Source organism: Astatotilapia calliptera, chromosome 19, assembly GCF_964374335.1.
Source record: "Astatotilapia calliptera chromosome 19, fAstCal68.1, whole genome shotgun sequence".
Taxonomy (NCBI): domain Eukaryota; kingdom Metazoa; phylum Chordata; class Actinopteri; order Cichliformes; family Cichlidae; genus Astatotilapia; species Astatotilapia calliptera.
The window spans coordinates 11,369,796-11,388,251 of NC_137440.1; the positions used below are offsets into that span (position 1 = coordinate 11,369,796).

The 18,456-nt window shown below is 46.9% G+C and overlaps 1 protein-coding gene across 8 annotated transcripts in view; it reads right to left on the minus strand.

The window, feature by feature from the left end:
- The window catches only part of LOC113012405 (AT-rich interactive domain-containing protein 1B-like), a 211,899-nt gene that overhangs the window by 3,382 nt on the left and 190,061 nt on the right, over positions 1-18,456 (minus strand). For 4 of the 8 annotated variants that reach the window (XM_026152589.2, XM_080293915.1, XM_026152586.2 and 1 more), the window contains 12 exons: positions 15,150-15,274; positions 13,549-13,652; positions 11,530-11,724; positions 10,767-10,982; positions 9,491-9,713; positions 5,603-5,744; positions 3,285-3,454; positions 2,316-2,448; positions 2,087-2,206; positions 1,901-1,976; positions 434-1,160; positions 11-141 (listed from right to left, as the gene is read on the minus strand). In XM_026152589.2, the coding sequence (XP_026008374.2) occupies positions 11-141; positions 434-1,160; positions 1,901-1,976; positions 2,087-2,206; positions 2,316-2,448; positions 3,285-3,454; positions 5,603-5,744; positions 9,491-9,713; positions 10,767-10,982; positions 11,530-11,724; positions 13,549-13,652; positions 15,150-15,274 (2,362 nt within the window). The remainder of the gene's footprint in view (positions 1-10; positions 142-433; positions 1,161-1,900; positions 1,977-2,086; positions 2,207-2,315; positions 2,449-3,284; positions 3,455-5,602; positions 5,745-9,490; positions 9,714-10,766; positions 10,983-11,529; positions 11,725-13,548; positions 13,653-15,149; positions 15,275-18,456) is intronic. The other 4 variants (XM_080293918.1, XM_080293916.1, XM_026152587.2 and 1 more) reach the window with 2 other exon arrangements.

Consider the following 18,456-nt stretch of genomic DNA (forward strand, 5'->3'; position numbering starts at 1 on the left):
TTGGTTTTACCTGGGAGAGGTTAAAGGAGGCCACTGTGCTGTCATCGTACAGCAGGATATTGATGGTATCTAGCGCCCACGTGCTCTCTGCCAGCAGGCCAGACTTCAGAGACATCATCACGCGCCAGGCCTCAGGCGTTCCTGGGATTAAAACAGTGGGATTTTTGGAACCAGGAAGAAAAAAAACTGGCAATCAAACGTCCTGAAGATGAGAGGGACGCTAACCAAAGTAGATGGTTGTAATTTCTTTGATAAAATTTGGCTCATGTTGTGCTACCGTTAGCTGACAATGAGCTGCACCAGTGCAGCGATAGGGGAGCTAAAACACCGTTTCTTTTACAGCTGGAAAACACGGAAAACTTCCACCGGAGAAGAACCAGGTTTAAACAAGCTGCAAATATGCTGCTGCTGAGAACCTAAAAAACGATCTTACCACTGTCCTTGGATGTTAGCTTGCGTCGAGGCTTGAGAATCGGCAGGGTGCCCTCCACTGAACCCGGTGGGTAGTTGAGGTCCCTCCTCAGATTAGGAGGAAACTGCCCGATGGGTCCACCGCCCTGCGATCCCATCATGGCCAGGCCGGGTTTAGGCATCTTCATGGGGGACATGAATGGCGCTTTGCTGGGCGACATTCGAGAGTCCATGGAGCGCTGGAAGGCCCCTGGGCTCGGCGCTCTGGGCAGGTGGTTGGCCATGGACGGGGAGTTGGAATAAGACGACGGCTGACGCGAGGACAGGGGGGGCATGCCGCCTGATGATGACATGTACGGAGACTGACGGTGCCACTGCTCCGGCCCGGGCCGCCCGTCCATGTCGTCTCTGCCTATCGAGCCGTACGGGGGCATTTGTGATCCCGGCCTGCTGGGGTAGGGGTAGCCGAGGTCTGTCCTCGAAGGCCACATGTTGGGCCCGTCGGCAGCGTGATTAGGAGGGGGCCCCCCACCCAGCATACTGTGCTGGCTCTGGCCCGAGGGGGCCATACGGTCGCGGGGGTACGGGTAGGGGAACTGTCCCTGGAGCGGTCTGTGTTCAGAGTAACCGCTGCCGTAGTGGTTGTACATGTCCGGCTGCTGGTTGGTGTACTGCATGGCGTACATGTCGCCCTCGTGTCTCTTGGGCGGGGGGCCGTACATTCCATCCAGCGGACGCTTGTAGCCCTGCTGAAGCAACGGGGGAGATCGTTAGCGACGACGCTTAACAAAAAGCAATCACACGATGAAAACATGCTTCCATGAGACGTGCACACAAAGCTCACGAGAGCATCCATTTTTCTTCACATCCACCTGTCAGTGGGCGAGAGGTGAGGCGCGTGGCTCGTACTTCCATTACCATAATTATTTTACCGCGATGCTCCATTACACCTCCAGCCGGGAGCTCCGCCGATCTATCAAAGACTCAGAAATATTCTGAGTTGTGAACTAAATCTGAAACCACGCTCGTGTGGCAGAAACGCAGCAGGACGCTGCAAAAACACGCAATGGCTTCTGCTCAGAGCGGTCACCTAATGGCCAATTACCTCACACTATTTTCCTCCGAGACACAAAGAAACAGTTCTACTCGATACCATAATTACGTGGCTAATAATCTTCAGTTTGACAAATGACGTGCGAGAGAGGACCATTGATTGGCCCATTCATGAGGGTCATTATTAGGACTCAAAACAAGCAATCATCGCTCTGCTTTACTTCATTCTGATGGTTCAAAAAAGCAGAAATTGATTGTGATCACAATGATAACAAGAAACAACCACAGTCACAAAACACATCCCACCCACTGTGCTGTTATCTTATTAATTTATTATCTCTGGGCTGAGATTTGACACTCTAATCAAACGTCTTGTTTACAGCAGGTATGATTACGGTAAAGCTCTGACTGAGAGCGCCGTGACGAGCTGTCTCACCTGCTGCTGTGGGTACATCCCAGATGGATGCATCCCGTACGGCATGCTGGAATACTGCTGACCGTAGCCGTCGTGTCTGAAGCAGAGGACAGAGGGGAAAGAGAGTATCACTCACTGATTGTTACAGAGCACAGGCCTCCAGAGAGGCACGCACACTCTGCTGGAGACACGTACGAGAGCGCTGACCTGTGCTGTGAGGAGTATCTGCTGGGCGAGTACATGCTGCCCTCACTGTTGGAAGGTCCCATGTTGGTCTGACTCCCAGGGGGGCCCATGGTCCCCTCCATCCCCATCATATGGTCCGGCCTAAAGACAGCAGGACATGCTTTACTGATGCTGTGCAGTACACCACGCCTCGACGTTCAGGACAGAATAAATAAGAGGAAACTGATTCCCCCACTTTGTGTTTTTTTACCTCCTGTCGTAGCCCGGCCCGTACGGGTACTGTGACCTTTGGCTCATGCTCAGGGCTGATGGGGGTCGACCATACATGTCCTGCATACCGCTTCCGGGCATCTGGGCTGGAATATAAGGATCGGCTCCTGCCACTGTGGAGGAAGGAAAGCAAAGACCTTAGACTGGACCTAATAATCTAAATTGTATGAACGCGTTAAAGAACAAGGAGGGGAAATGGTTTCATTCTCCTGGAAATATCCAACAGCATCTAAATGTGCATTTCTGAATGCACGAACCATGTTTCTGCTGACCAGCAGGTGGCAGCATGCCTCTATGAATATTCTGCACTTTGCATGATTAAACCTATTGTTCTGAGTTGTTATGCAGCTATCATCCACCATATTATTCATTCAGACTCCATTCTCGCCAGCCTTCAGAGGAGCCGCCATTCTTTCTAAAACTCCCGTTTGTTCTGAAAACCAAACCGCACGAGTTGGTCGAAGCAGGTGCTTCACAGCGGGGGGAAGGATGAAAGGTTGGAAACAAGAGGATGAAAAGGAGGAACAAAGTTAGGATGAGACGCAGACTAAGCTACAAGAACTTAAAACGAGCTGGTGTGTTTTGGATAAAGCGACAAACAGTTCTCATTTCGATTCATACTTCTAGTAGGAAAACACACACACACACACACACAAACACACACACACAAACACACACATCTGTCCTGATGTGAGATGACACAGTGACAAGATAATGAATTAGACCACTGAAACAGATGAAAGCCCACTGTCTTTGGGATACACGATTCACTGAAATGAAAGCTTTTGCACAGTTTAAAGATGAAGTTGAGAACAACCCCCCTAATTTGTCGTACCTGTGGATTAAATGAATCTCAGAACAACGCTGTTCCCTCAAAGTTCAATTAAGGACAATAAAAATGGAGAATCGGGTTTGGGTGAAGGTTTATTACTGCATGTGTCTCACTCACTCTTCCTCATCCCGGCGAAGGGGTCCTTGGCATCGTACTGCATCCTCATCATCATGTCAGGCATGCTGAGGCCCTGCTGGTACGTAGCCGAGGGGGGCAGGGCGGGAGTCCGCTTCTGGAAGGCCGGGTCGCTCACCTCTGAGAAGGGGTCCTGCACGCTCACACTGCTCCTGGAAGTGAGGGGGGATGAGAGGCACCGACACAACACACTGAATGCTTGGATACAAAAATAATAAAGTTGTCAGTTTCATTTTTTAAGAGCGGGAGTCAATCATGACATATACTATTTGGTCATTTTATTATTTGAGCCGCTCCTCGTGTATTTTTTAATTTTTCCTTTGAAAATAGGAAAAAGGTGCAGAGATGTACTGAAACGTGCAGACATACACAGAAATGCAGAATATGAAACAGTTTGCACATTTCTAACGGTCATCATTTGGTGTGAGCGCTTTTATCCTTCAGCACAGACTCAACTCTCTCTCAGGTGGGTTCTCCAGGATGTTTTAAGCTCTTCTTTGGATGTTTCTGCCTTTTGAGGATGATCCCACACTGCCCAAGTAATGCTGAGGTCTGGGCTCTGGGGACACTGATGGTGTTCCCCTGTGTGCCTCACTGCCATGCTCTCCACATGTTACTCCATGGTGGATCAAAATCTGATGGTACTTTTCTGCATTCATGACAAGATCCCAGCACCACTGGCTGAAATGCAGCTCAACCCCCCACCCTGCTTCACAGATGGCTGCAGACTCACTGTTGGACCTCCCCCTGACCTCCTTGTACATACTGACCATGATTTGAACCAAACCTTTTCAAATTTATATTCCTCACACCGTCACACCCATTGCTCTGATTTTCAGTCCAGTTCTTGTGTAATTTAATACCTCAGTCTTGGCTTCTTGACAGCTGTCCTTCGACTGAGATCATTTCTGCTGAAGCTTCAGTGAACAGCAGATGGATCAGCTGAAGGTCCAAATACATCTTTCAGGTCCTGAATCAGGTCTTTACTTTTTTCCTGATTCTTGTTCAGTTTCCTCAAATTTTTTTCTGAGATAAGCCAGCTCTTCAGCTCACAGCTATTGAGCTATTTTGTTGGTACAAAAATACTATTTCATGTCAAAGTGTGTTATCTTGGGTACTTTTCACAGATTCAAGTGAGGACAGTAAAGAAATGAGACCAAATGTTTTTGTGACATGAAGAGATCATCTAAAATAGTCTCTTTGCTAGGTTGTCTGTTATGTGTAGAGACAACACAGTTTCATCTGCAAGGAGCTTTTTTATGCATGAATGACTCAGAGGTCAGAGTTATGCAGCTGAACTAACAAAAACATTGCTTTAAAAACAAACAGGTACGAGGCCTGGATTGAAAACGAGTGAAAAAGCCGCCAATGTCAAAAAAATAAAAACAATCTGAAAGACCTTCAGAGAACTCAGGACCACGTTACAAATGACAAGAAAGTCTGCTCCATGGAAACGAAGCAGAAAGAAATAATGGGCGGCTCAGGACACAGAACAACACAAAATCAACATTTAATTTGAAAAAACTTTTTTTAGGTTTTTAATGTGGAAACAAGGACAGGTAGGTCGCACGCAGCCATCGATGTGTCACATTCAGGACTGTGAAACAGGAACTCGGAGACTCAACAACAAAACTGTTTTATTTTGTGTGAATAAATCGAGTCGATTACTTTTTGTTGGCTTTTGTTGACTTGACTGGGAGGCCTGTGAGGAGGCTGTGGGGGACATGCTTTTTATATTAGATTAAAACACATTAATTAACTGTCCAGCGTGTCCCAGTGTGGCCCTGAAGGAAACGGAGTTTGACAGCCCCGCTGTGATGCGCACGAAAAAACCTTAAATTTAAATGTGACAAGAGGCCGTCAGTCAACTGTGTGCAAAATAAAACCTTTGATCTAAAATAGGAAGCATAATAATGACATCCAGGTAAAGAGCTCAAACACAGTGCTTCTCTCAGGCTCAGCAAACGTGATTGTTGCTGTTTCTAATTAAAACCAGCAGAGATGAAGGCGTGCGACTCGAATCGTCACATAAAGAGCAGAAAGAACCAAATCACACATCCCAGTCTCACCTAAACATAGCAGCACACTGAGAGCATCCCCTTTTATTTCAAGCTCGCTCCACTACGCTGTTGTTTAATTTTAGAGACAATGTTCACACTTTTGGATACCACACATCAACAAACAGACTGCTGACACACAAACGATATCACACAAACACACAACTTATTTAGAGAAAATGAGTCAGCAGCACACGTCAGTAAATGCAGCACCAGGAGCATCATGCATGCGTCTGTGTGTACCTGTTGGGGGGCAGTGGTGTGACCTGTCCCAGGGGGGTGGTGGCAGGTGTGGGGGGCTTCAGGTCCCCCGCTGCCTCTGCTGTAGAGCTGCTGCCAGAGGACTGAGGTGTCTGTGGGCCCTGGAGGGAGCCGCCTGAATGAGCTGGGAGACACAAGTAGGAGTATTAGTTCTGTATCATAAGAACACGTTGACACTGTTGGTCTTCCACAAGTCTTCAGATACGATCTGAAGGTTGAGTTAGAGCTGGTTTTACTGCAGCGATGTGCCGTAATAGGGAGATACCTTTGGGCTTAAGGCCAAAGCACTCGCAGCGATGCCCTACACGAGACGTGAGCCTACAGGAGGCGAGCGGAGGAAGAGGAGGCAGGAGGAAGAGGGAAGGATGCCTCCACTCACAGACCTGTTCTTAATGTGAAAGCTGTCTGAAGACGGTTTAGCTGGATTTTTTTGTCTTTGTGTGCCATCGACTTCAAGTGGCGAGCTAAGCTCGAGGCCACAGATGTATCAGATGTAAAATTAAACAGCCAATGTGATGGAATCATGACATGTTCAAGCTAACGCTTCAGAAAGCTTGAGGTTTCACACAGAAACTCTGGGGTTAAGAGCAGGTTAGTGCAAACTTTTGTTATGACACCTAAACTCCTGATGATGAGGAAATCAGAAGAAATTTGAACCCCCAGCCCGATAAAAGCAACGGATCCAAATTCCCAGGAGCAGGTTTAACAGAAGACGTGGACCGTTCCAGTGAAATCATGACAAAGACGGAGACAGAGAGAATATGAAAGTGTCCTAATGAGCATTTAGTGTAAGAAGCCTTTCTCTCGAATATCCTGAGTGGCCTTTCCCTGCACCACACGTTTCCATAGAAAGACTTAAGCTTTAAAAATTCATGCTAATTCTGAATTATTCAATGATACCCTCTGCCTCTACATCACAGGAGACGGAGAGAAGGAGAGCGAGACAGGGAGAGATGGTTATCCCATGATTATGAGCAGGAGGTAGGAGGGGGCAAAGAGGGGTCAGCGAGCATTAGGGATTCTTCACTTCCTGGGATATCCCGGCGTCAAACGGAAAGCACGCGTGGGGAAGTGCAAACAATTGCGGGGTCAGTCGGGGCTAAGAGGTTTACCATTCTAAGAGCGGCAGCGGTGGGGGTGGTGGCGGTATGAGGACGGAGGACAGCGTGAACTTAAGTGCCCTCTGCTCGTCTTTTAGAGCGAGACGTAAGGGGGGAAAAAGTGTGTGTGGCTGTTTGATGTGTGCGCACACAAAAGCGTGTGTGTCAGCGGGTGACATAATCCAGAGGGGTGGCAGCGGTTAAGGGGGAGGGTGGGGGTGGGGTGGAGAAGGGGGGAAAAAAGTCAGTCAGCTGAGCTGTTTTGTGAATGAAAGGTGACGGCGAGGTCGGGTTTGTTTACGTTCTACATTCCAGCCCTCATTAATCACTCCCCACACCCCACCGCCACTCACCCCCACCCGCCCTGCTGGACACGCTCCCTCAGTGACATCACTGGGCTGTCAGTCTATATATAGGCTGGCAGGGAGTCAGTGGGGCAGTTCAAAGCGCACAGAGGCAGAGAGCGCATTAACACCGAGCAACATGAAGGACAAAAACGGGAGGTTTTCCTGGCGTGTGCACGCGCGATACGCACTTCTTTTCATAACACAATTTTCCCTTTTTATGTGCAAGTGCAGTAATTAAAAAGTCTTTTTGCAAATTTATAAATACAAAGGTAATTATGCATATTCAGTCTGCTTCTTAAACATCAAACATTATTGCACGATGGTTAAATTTATTAAGTTTCTTTCACTTAAATTAAACTTTGTCTATATTACAAACTGCAAACATTTCATTCTATTCATAGTTTTCAAAACAGGGAAAAATGAAAAATGCCTTGAGTGCATCACTGAGTGGATATTTAATCATAAAACAACCAAAGTGAGCCCCGCAGGGCAAAGACGAACCGCAAAGTTAGTGTCTACAGGAGATCACTCTGTTTTTTAAAGGTAAAGCTAATCAGAGGGCAAGCTTGCCCACTGCCACATTTAATGAAATAAAACAGATAAAAACAGAATTAAATGCTAAAAAAAATCTCTTTCATTTTCTTTCTTTTCTAATAGTAAAGTTGTTCATTAAATACACAGATATGAGCTGGATTGTAACATAAATTGGGGGCTCGTCCGGGCTCCTTTCTGGGAGTTTTTTCGAGGATGAACGATGGCTGACGACAGGTGTTCACAAACTCTCTGCAGTGTGTGGCTGTGCTTGTTTTGCTCGTCTGTTATCCTGGGTGTGGGTCTCACGGTCCTATGATCACTGCAGTTTCAGGGGTATGAGTCTGGCTTGGTATATGAGAGGTCCTGAGTCCTGGATGTGTTCTGCCTCTCTGCTGCTGGTTGGAGTGCAACAGTCTTTGGGCGTTACCTACACCTGACAGGTTTGGGGTAAAGGTCATCTGTGGTTGGCTCCTTTTGCTCTACTGGCTGCTGTTTTCATCTTGATATTTAGAAACAATGTATCCAAAAACTCTGGCGTCACTCTTTGTTTCATGTTGTTGCTTATGGTTCATAACACATTAGGTCAAAGTAAAAAAAACAAAGCATGAACAAAAGAAAACTGACTATCAAAATAAAACAGGACATGAACAAATGACCAATACTGAAAATGAAACATAAAAATCAAATCCTAACCATGAAGGAGATGATTCAGGAGGAACACGGATGGACATGATATAAAGACAGAGGTGAAGGAAAACAGGGAAACACCGAGGAGAGAAAAAAATGCAACGACAGAATCAGACTCAGCAACACGATTGTAAAAGTGAAACTCAAATTAGAAACACATGCTTTACTGTAGTCTGAGTGCACTGTGGGCACACTGCTGCACAGACACGTCTCTTGGTCTTCAGAATCGCAGTGCTAGCTGCAGATGCTGCTCTCCACCCACTCTGATGGTGGTGCAGGAGTGTCGTAGCGTGAGCAGTACACAGTCGAGTGCTGCATACCCAAAAGCCAACCTAAACGTCACGAGCGTCGACCTCTTCGCGTTTTACCTTACAGACTGCATCTCAGATGACGTGCACCATCAGCTGGCAAAATGAGTTTGTGTAAAAACTGAGATGTTTAAATCCCCTCGAATAGATGAGAAGGCACTGAATTATGAATTGTAAAACTTTTACGTGAACTTCTCGCATGTGCATGCATGCATGCGTGTGTGTGTGTGTGTATGCAAATGATGGCTGGTGCTCTTTTCCGCCCACCAGGAAAAGCAATCTGTGGCGTCGCAGGCGGGTGAAGTGCTCCAATGTTCTATTTAAAAGCAAGGGTCACTTTTCTCATCTCCGCTGCAAATTAGAGACGTGACTCCTTCTCCCTCCCGTCCTCGTCCTCCCGTTGTAATTGTGCGCAGAGGCACATGGCTCCAACAGGTAATTCGCACAAACAAAAAGCAACCTTTTGTGTTGTGCTAGTGCACCAAAACAATATTACTTAACCTTCCGACGCAGGGTAATCAAATAAAGGCGAGGCTCCGCGTGGAGGCACAAGTGGCGATCATATCTCGCTCACCTCTATTAAACCAAGACTCATCTCACCAAAGCAGTGTTAATGTTCACTCATCTCTGCGGGGTTCCAGTTGTGTACGTGTAATCAGGGCGTAATGTTGAGCGCTATTTCTAATTTTAAATGTAATCCTAACTGTAATCTAATATTCACTGCTATCGGAGGGTCGTTAAGGAGTCAGATTCTTAGACTTATAAAAGCATCCAATCTTCTAAATGTATACTTCAGATTTCTGCCATTCAGCACGGCTACAGAGGAAGGTCTGAGTCTCTGCACCCCCCATGCTGACAGACTGGAGGCTGAGGCAGTGTGTTATCAGGACTTACCAGGTGAAGGCGGCTGGATCTTGACCTGCTTCCTGTTGTCCCCTCCAGCCATGCTGCTGCTACTGCTGCTGTTGTCCGCTGGCGGGTCTTCTCCCCTCTCCATCTTGCACTCGTAGGCAAACAGATACTGGATGTACTGCTTCTTCAGCGAGCTGGCGGTGCTGCTGGATGTACCCACGTTCAGGGTGCTGGACAGCTCACGCCACTTCTTGTTCTTGTTTACCTGAGTCAGAGAACAACACGATGTTAGGAAGCGAAATGATTGGCACAGATCGTAACAACTGAGATAATTTCTCGGCGCCATCCTGGTAGTATCAGCTGCACACTTATAATTTCGCCTGGAGAATGGGCGATCACATCCTGCTAATCTAATCAGAATAATCAACCCCGCGGCTCAGCGCTCCGTGTTTGCAGGAGTCGCAGGTCACTTGCAGATAATTTTCACGTTGTACGTTTTAATGTAAAAGCGAAAAAATGCACTGTGTTACACAAGAGAAGAGTATGTGGGCCTGACCTGAACACACAGCCTGTTTTTCACGGTGTAGAAAGATTTGCTCGACTAAGGACCTGATTTTAGCTGAGAATTAAACAAACTGAAAGTCAGCAGTAGAAACTGAGGAATGCAAAGGTGATGGGTTAAGGTCAAAAGGGCAAAAATATTACTGGTTTACTAAAGTGGTGAACCTGCTAAAACTATGAAAAGCTGATTCTAGCTGACAGGAAAACACATCTGAAGACTGTCTGACAGGTTTTAGGTGTAAAACAACTACAGATTTGCACTTAGACGGCATCTTTGTACACATAAAGAAAAAAAAACATGTTAAATTTTATGTTTCTCCAAAGCAACGAAACATTTTTCCTAATTTTGTGTTGTTGAACGTCTGCAGAGAATCTGCCTCTCAGGTCCATCAAAGAGCAGAAAACGCCGGCCGCTGTGTAACACGAGTATCTGTCAGGTGTCCGTATACTTTTGCTTCCTGTTTTCCGTCCTTCTGCCCAACCTGACCTTGCCGGTATATTAATTTCACATTTTTATCACATGAGGAATGACATGCTTGGAGCTGGTTTCAGGACGTAGGCAGCTTTCTCTGAGGTTAATTTGATGTATCTCATTCTCCTGAGAACATTTCTCAACATTTACAAGCTCGCCATATGCCGTGGAGATTTATGAAGAATACTAAGCAGCCAAAGAGCGAGCGGAGCGAAATGATTTGGCTGTGTGAGAATACGAGCTCCTCCACATTCAAGTCTGTGTCTAACGCTTCCTGCGCCTTACCATGGCGAGGCCTCCTATTTCCCGAACAGCCATGTAGAGCTTCCACAGGTCCAGCGGCTTCTTGCCCACAGTGGGAAGCTGACTAACAGGTGTGCCCCGCTCCTCCATGAAGTTCAGGTATCGCTCCACCCAGCCTCGCCTCTCCGGCTCTCCACCGAGCTCGTACAGCCGTGCGATTCGGTCGCCGCTGAAGGGAGAGGCGTTAGGGTTGGCTTTCTGGAGATGCACATAAGCAGAGGAGAAAAGTACCTGATTAAACTCTGAATCTGAATATGTGACATTTTATTTGAATACAAGATGTATAAAAGCACTACGTCAGGTAGTTTTTCTGCCTTCTCATGCAGATGCATAATGTAAATAAAGACGTGCTAATTAGGAAAACTCAGAGTCAGTGTATGTTATATGTGATATACAGTACATGCTCTGTTCTACAGGATAGTGTTCTTTTCCACAGTAAGCCACTCTTCCCACGGGCATCATTAAAAATTCATTCCTTATTTACACATTCTGAGTCGGCTGCTGGTTGAATGACCAAGTAAAAATAAATACTTGTCGAAAGCATTTGGTTTAGCGTGTGCAGCCGGAGCCTTTACAGACTTCCTGCACAGAGCATTCAAGTTCAAACCGGTGGAGTTAATCGCACCAAACTTTAATCCTGCTTCAGGAGGTTGTCCGTGCTCTAACAAGCAGGTTTCCAGTGACTACACGGAAACACGCTTTTAGTGCATAAATGCATCCATGCAGGATGGTGTCTGGTTCTTACGGGGCTGGAGGGAGTCTTGAGAGGCCAGGGGGGGCTGCTGATGCTGTCGCTGTCATCTCCGTGGTAGGAGGAGAGGCTGGCGGGGCTGGGTGAGAGGGGCGAGGGCACGGGTAGGGCGCCGCCCGGAGTGGGTGGCTGGGACACGCACTGCTGGGAGCCGCCGCTGCTGTTATTGTTGACGTAAACGTCCGGGAGCTGTTAAAGAGAGAGCAGCGGGATTACTGCTCAGCGCTGCACAGAAACATCTGATTGGCTGAATGCAGGATAACAGTCACTGTGGAAGGCAACAAAAGAAGGCAATTCAAAACCATCAGCTATCGCCTGACGATGCTTTAGCTTTGTATTATAACTGATCCTCATTCCTCAGTGGACCGTGCACACTGACAGAACAGAGGCCTCCGAGGTCAGATGATAGCCGCTGGGTTTCTGGACTGTGGATACAAAAACTACTCAAGGATATTTATGAAATAGGAGATCATTAGTACAGAGGTGCACTGATTAAAGGGAAGACCTTTACAACATCAGAGAATTTGATTTTGAGTGTTTTCCTGACTTTATGAGTGTCGCTACTCGGACAAAAGCATTGGGTCAGACCTCCCCATCTTTGAATTCAGCTGTTTGCAGACATCAATCAAGCACAGAGCCATTCAGCCTTTACAAACATCTGTGAAAGAACAGGTCGATCTCACCGGATGAATCAGAGCGTGGTGCTGTAACAGGATACCACAGATGCAACCAGTCTGCATCCCCCCGAGTTTGTTTCATATCCTGAAGCCAGATCGGCCAAACTGATCCTGACGAATAACGAAATATCAGCGCTAGTCTGTGACAGCACCAAGCGCGCTGTTTAAAGACACCCCGAGCTTCCAGCGGCATTAGGGATTGGTTGTTTTTAATGAAAAATATTATAGGAATTTCCAAGAATAGTTCCTCTGGAATTCCAAAAACAGGACTGAGGTTACAGCAGGCCCACAGAAACGGAAATATTTCACAAAAACAAGCTGAAAGGAATTCTTCTCATTCCGAGAGCCGAGCTGCAATCAAACAGTTTACACGGGGCCAGCCTGCAAAACCTCACACACCCAAGCTGGACCTCTTCTGCTTTACTGAAACCATAAGTCTGTGCAGTGTGTGGCAGAGGAACAGCAAGGCTTCATGCATGTGTAAGACGTCTGTATGTAAAAGACTCTATAATGAATTTAACATGCATTTAGTCTCCCCAGTTTAAATGTGTGTCTGTGTGTGTGAGAGGGAGAGTGTGTAAAAGAGGGAACAACAGCTTGACAAGTGCTTCTGGACTGTGTGCAGAACGCTCATGTCAGCAAAACCTTATCGTTCTCCCTCCTCTTCCCTCTCTTGGCAGACAGATCATCTCTTTCGGGAGCACCGGGGGTCTTTCTGGCTGCTCTGACTGCCTTAAATAATTCAGAAGACCTACTACCATAATCAGCAAAAGAAAAGACACAGATTTTTGAGGGAAAAGATGTGTAGTGGATGTGATGGAGGCAGTGTGTGTTGTTGTTGTTAAGGAAAAACAAGAGGAGGGGGTAGAAAAGAGCAAAGAGCAGAGTTCTGCTGTTGCTGAGCCGCTATTGTCGGGCAAAATGAGAAGTCAGCAGTGTGTGTGTGACACAGACGGAGAAGGCTAGTTAGAGTGCGTGTTTTCCATCTTTGCGTGCATGTTGTGTGTGTCGGCGCTGTGTTTGCTTGCGTGTATGTACATGTGTGTGCTGCAGATGCCAAGCCCCCTCTGTCTGTGCAGCTTTGGCTGCCAAAACATCAGCAAGAAGAGAGTGCTGAGGGCAAAAACAAAGCGAGGAAAACATTAGGAATGGTAAATGTTAAACAAATCATTAAATATGGTGAGAAAACAACAGCGAGACGGCCCTCTGCGCTGAGGCAGCATCCGCTGATCGGGACTGGTCTGCTTCGTTAGCGGAGGAAGATTAGAAAGAACATTTACAAACGAAAGAGAGGGGAGAGGAAGTGGGAGAATGGGGAAGACTGTCAAGGAGTTACCTTTGGTTTGTGGGGCTCGTTGGCGGGGCCGCCGTCATCTTTCACCTCCGTTTTCGGTTTGGCATCTGGGCTCATTATCCCGTCTCCTGACATTCCCGTGGATCCTTCAACAGCAACGAGCAAACGTTGACTCGAAGCAGTTGCACCAAACTTCTCACAAACATAAAATATGCTCTGAATTTGCACATTTTTTTAAAAGTTTTTCCACGACGGAGCAGAATAAAGAGTAAAGAGAGATTTCACGCATGTTTGTGTATTCTGCTACATTCAATTGGGTTTAACTCCTTAAATGAATGGTGCTTTCACCGTGTGGACTGAAAGCTGCTGCACAATGGTCTGTATAATGTCACAGGCACAGTCAGACAATGGAAAATGCTTTAATGTCTTTCGGCTGCTGAGCTTCTTTGCTTTTGTGCTCTCAAGGCCTCCCTAAAGCCTGTCCGCCCATTTATCCTGAATGGAAGACAGCCGTATAAAAAGACTGTTTCTTAAGGAAGACGTAGAGAGAGAATAAGATAAGAATCCACTAAAAGCAAGCCGGTGTCAACTTGGAAGAAGTTATTCATGTTCTCACATATTCAAAGTGCGGAGAGAATGTAAAGGTTAGCGTTGACGAGATGTTGGCTGACAAGACGTGTTTCTGTTTTCTAAGATGTTTGTGTGCCTTCATTAGGTTTATAAGTGAAGAAGAGTTGAGATCCTTAAGACTACTTTTCAAAGTGCGAGCTGCATATTTCTTATTAGCAGAAAGGAGAGGTCCTTGGGTGCAAGGCTCCCCTCTGTATTTCCTCCGGTGTACGCTGTGCCGCGGCGGGCAAACCGAAGGCTTTTTACGTGCCCAGGGGCAAACCAGATGAGCTTTGAGGAACCTTGGCGCTCTAATTTGGCTCAAGTTTTACAAATGTCATGCGTTCTGATGTATGGCTTTAAATAAGAGCTTCATTTTGGAAAATCTCTGATGTGTGTTTAGCAGCAATGCAGCCGGGCAGGAAAGAAAAACCGAGGCACCGCGTTACGCTCTCCTCGCCGAAGGGCCAGCTCTTCAGAAGAGCGTCATAACGAAACTCTTTAGTCTTTGACTCTGTCATGTGACCTACGCTGTGTCTCTGAGTAGGTGCACTGATAGAAACGTCACTTCGATGCTGCCGTAAAGGTTCGACATTATTGTATCAACATGTTTTCTGCTGATTCAAGACGAGCCAGATTAGATCAGCTGTAACTTCATCTAAGTATCAACTTAATTTAAGCTAAAGTAAAGCTAGGAGGGAAGAAGGAGCGATCCCAACCCTTGGATATGTGTTGAAGGCGGCCTGTAGGCGGGGGTACACGTGTGGATACAAAAGGCTCATTTTACATGTTTTGGGCCAAAACAGCAAAGCACAGAAGCCCGGGAAGCGTTACGAGAGCCATGTGGGGATTTCAAGGTTTCATGCTGCAGAAACACAACTGCATGCAAATAGTGCAAAGATTTAAAACTGCAGCTCAGCTGCGTTCTGTCCTGAAGAAGACGTTGAAGAGAATGTCCTGCAGGGGATGGCAATGTTTGTGGGCCTGTGTTTACGAGCTTTTACCTCTACAGCACGCTGGCATTAGTGAAATACCTGAAGGAGGCATGTTGTAGCCCGGACCTTGTGCGTTGCCTGTGGCTGCGGCGTTGCTGCCCGCCACCTGACTGTAGGGGACAGCGCTGGCTTGGCTCATGCCGGGGCCTTGATAGTTGCTCTGCCTACAATAGAAAGAAAAAAACGACATTGGGAGATTTAGTCGGGATGACTCCAGCTGGATTCACGATGTGGAGAAATAAGCGAGTAACAGTGAAAGCTGCAGAGGAACAGAAGTCACATAATCATACAGGGATGATATTTGGCAGCCTGTCACTGCTGCGCTGCTTTATTGTTGCAGTGAAAACTGAGCTGCATGTATATCTGAGAGTCACGATAAAAAGCAAAGAGCGCAACAGATCCCTGATCAAACACACAGCTCTTCCAAAAGATTGAAGATGAGCACCGAACATCAGAAAAGGAAAAGCTCTCCTATCCTCCGTCTCCTCCACAGCCTCCCTCCCTCTCTCTCTTCCTTCCTCTCCATCACACAAGTCATAATTTAACTAATTAAGGTGTGCTTTTGGAGAGGATCATGTTATTTGTTGCCATAGTGACAGCAAAAATCAATGCCGCTCAGCCTCCCCCGTCTCTCTCGGGCGCTCATCACATGGTGTCGCGAGTGACATCAGAGGGGCTTATCTGCAACCTGCTGAACACCAGCCATCCATGTGCGTTTGATTGAAGGCGGCGTCTATCATTGCATGCCAGGCCGGTGACACAGAGGCTGAAAGGGAACACCGTGTTTGGAACAATTTGCTCTATCTCCTGCTGACTCGAGATTATCTCCCGGACAACTGTATGAAGAGGGAGAAAAGGGACGTGAGGTGAGGAGAGGCCTCAAACACGGGAGGAAGAGTTGCGGGAGGAAGAGAGGTGAGCAGAGGAGGAAAGGAAGGAAGGAAGCCACACGTAAAAGGCCGGAAAACGTAAAGAAGGAAAAATGTTTGTGCGGATTTCTGTCACTCAATCCCCCTTAACTGGCATCGTTCTCTCTTCCACACAGACACATAATGTAATACCTCGTGTTGGAACCGATACACATTGCCTGAGAGGAGGGATTGGCTTGGTAAACCTCCCCATAATCTCATCTCACAGATGTAATTAGTCATAGAGCACGGCTGATGATACATATGTAATCCCTCTATGGGGGCTGAGGTGCACAGGGGAGCTCCGTGGCAAAGAAACAAGCACACCAAATCCACGCTTATCTGGCCCCATTTCCCTATAATGGGGTGGGGCGGCGGCGGGGGCATAGACTCCTTCGTTCGCTGCCTACGTGTTCCCTAAAAAGCTCCGCGTGAGTCAAGTCACAGAAATAAATGTACCTTTTGATCGCTGCACCTTCTCAAGCAAGCAAAAATGTATTCTGCATGCAAACTCCCACAAAGCAGAGCAGGCGACGAGAAATGAGTTTAAACGCGCCAAAAGCCTCCGAAGCTCATTTATCCGCATACTGTAAAAACGCCCCTCACCAGAACTTAAGCTATCTCGTGTGAACGGTGAAAAATCCAAATCAACTACAACAACAACAACAGTGGTTGGTGGTTTTCGACTGTGGCGCTCTCCCATTATGACTAATTCATGTCATAAAAAAGCCCATTAGAAAGCACTTGATGGAGGCACCGCACAGCGTTTAATCACACTTAATATATGCATGTGCCGCCATCGGGGGTTGGGGGGTGGGGGCAAGCACGGCGCATTCATCTTGCTCTTGGGCACCTTTGTGCCGGGTGAAAAAAAAGCATCCTGTTGCCGCAGAGAGAGCGAGAGGGGGAAGAAAGGAGGGATGGAGAGGAAGGAGAGAAGAAAGGAGGCAGGAGGAAATTAGGGAAGAAGAAGCCAGAGTGTGTGTGTGTGTGTGTGTGTGTGTGTGTGTCCCCGGTGGACCGATGGGGGGCGTATTTTCAGCTCAGGGCCCCAGAGCTGGAGGTAATCGCTGTTCCATGAGACTAAACTGAGGGAACGCACACACGGAAACATCCATCCTAGCACCATCAGTCCACTGCACTCGCAGTTTGTTGTCGAGGAGTGGCCTGAGGAAAAAAGTAGTGAAACAGTGAAGGGAAAGTATGAGTTTACTCGACGAGTGCTGGCTAAGTTGGAGCGCTCTCGTGCTAAAAGGGAAACACATGAAAATGCAGATTTTTCACTCAAGCTTTTGTTTGGGTCTCCAGATTTAAAAAAAAAAATGACTCCTGTCACTTTAAGAGCGGCAAGAATCCTATCTGGTTAAGTCTGACGTCACTAGCCGTGTCTGGGCCTAAACTCTGCTGCAGGTCCATATATCAAACGATCACTATGGCATTACTGAGAGTTGAAAAACTGTCTAAAGTCTTTCATCTTTAATAAAATGATCAGCGTTCTGCTCTACCAGGTGTAACAATTGAGTTTAACATCCAGGCATCCATGAAAACGGAATTTATGACATTTAACGGAGTTAGAAGTTAGCAGGGAGTTAGCTCGCTAGCTTCTATCTAAATACAATATAGCATGTCCTCACTGCGGGGTTTGGGAAACAAATTCAAACGTACAGCTCTGCTATCACTTCCAGCATAAATGAAGACAGAAAACTAAACAGCAGTGACGTTTGTATGGTTACTGAAGTTTGGCTAGCTGGTATATAATGATGTGCTACGTGACCGCTAGCGACACAGCTATGTTAGCATAATATAAACAAGCTAACTTTTTTTCCACTCGATAAAAGTTAATGTGAGTGTTCTCGGTGGTCGGGAACAAATGTAATCGCATGGCAGGATGCTGTAAAAGGACCAAACTTCAGCCAGGAGAACAACTGAGATAATCCATCCACAATACGAGGTTAGTCATTCATATACTGCTGCATGGGCTGGGCTGTAGTTACATCCTAAGGTTTTAAAAACTGAGCTTAAATAAATGATTAGCGGTAATAAAAGCCGAGGGAGGTCAACAGTGATCATTGACTGTTTTAGGAGCTTTTTGAGATCAAATAGAAGAAAATACAAAACATTAAACATGTTAACAACACAAAAGCCATATTAAACGCAGACTACTTTAGGCCCGGAAGTATCACTTAACGACCGGATTGATGCTCTACCATCACTGTCCTTCACTAACCCCCCGTTTATTCCCTAATTACACACACACACACGCACGCACGCACGCACGCACGCACACACAAACACACACACGCGCGCAGAGAGAGCTCTCGTCTATTCAGTCTACATGTGTGAAGGGCATCGGAGAAGGCCACTTTCACACCATGGGTGAGTGTGTGTGCCGAAGTGTGTTTGAGCGTGTCCTTGTGTTCGGGTGGGTGCCGTTGCCA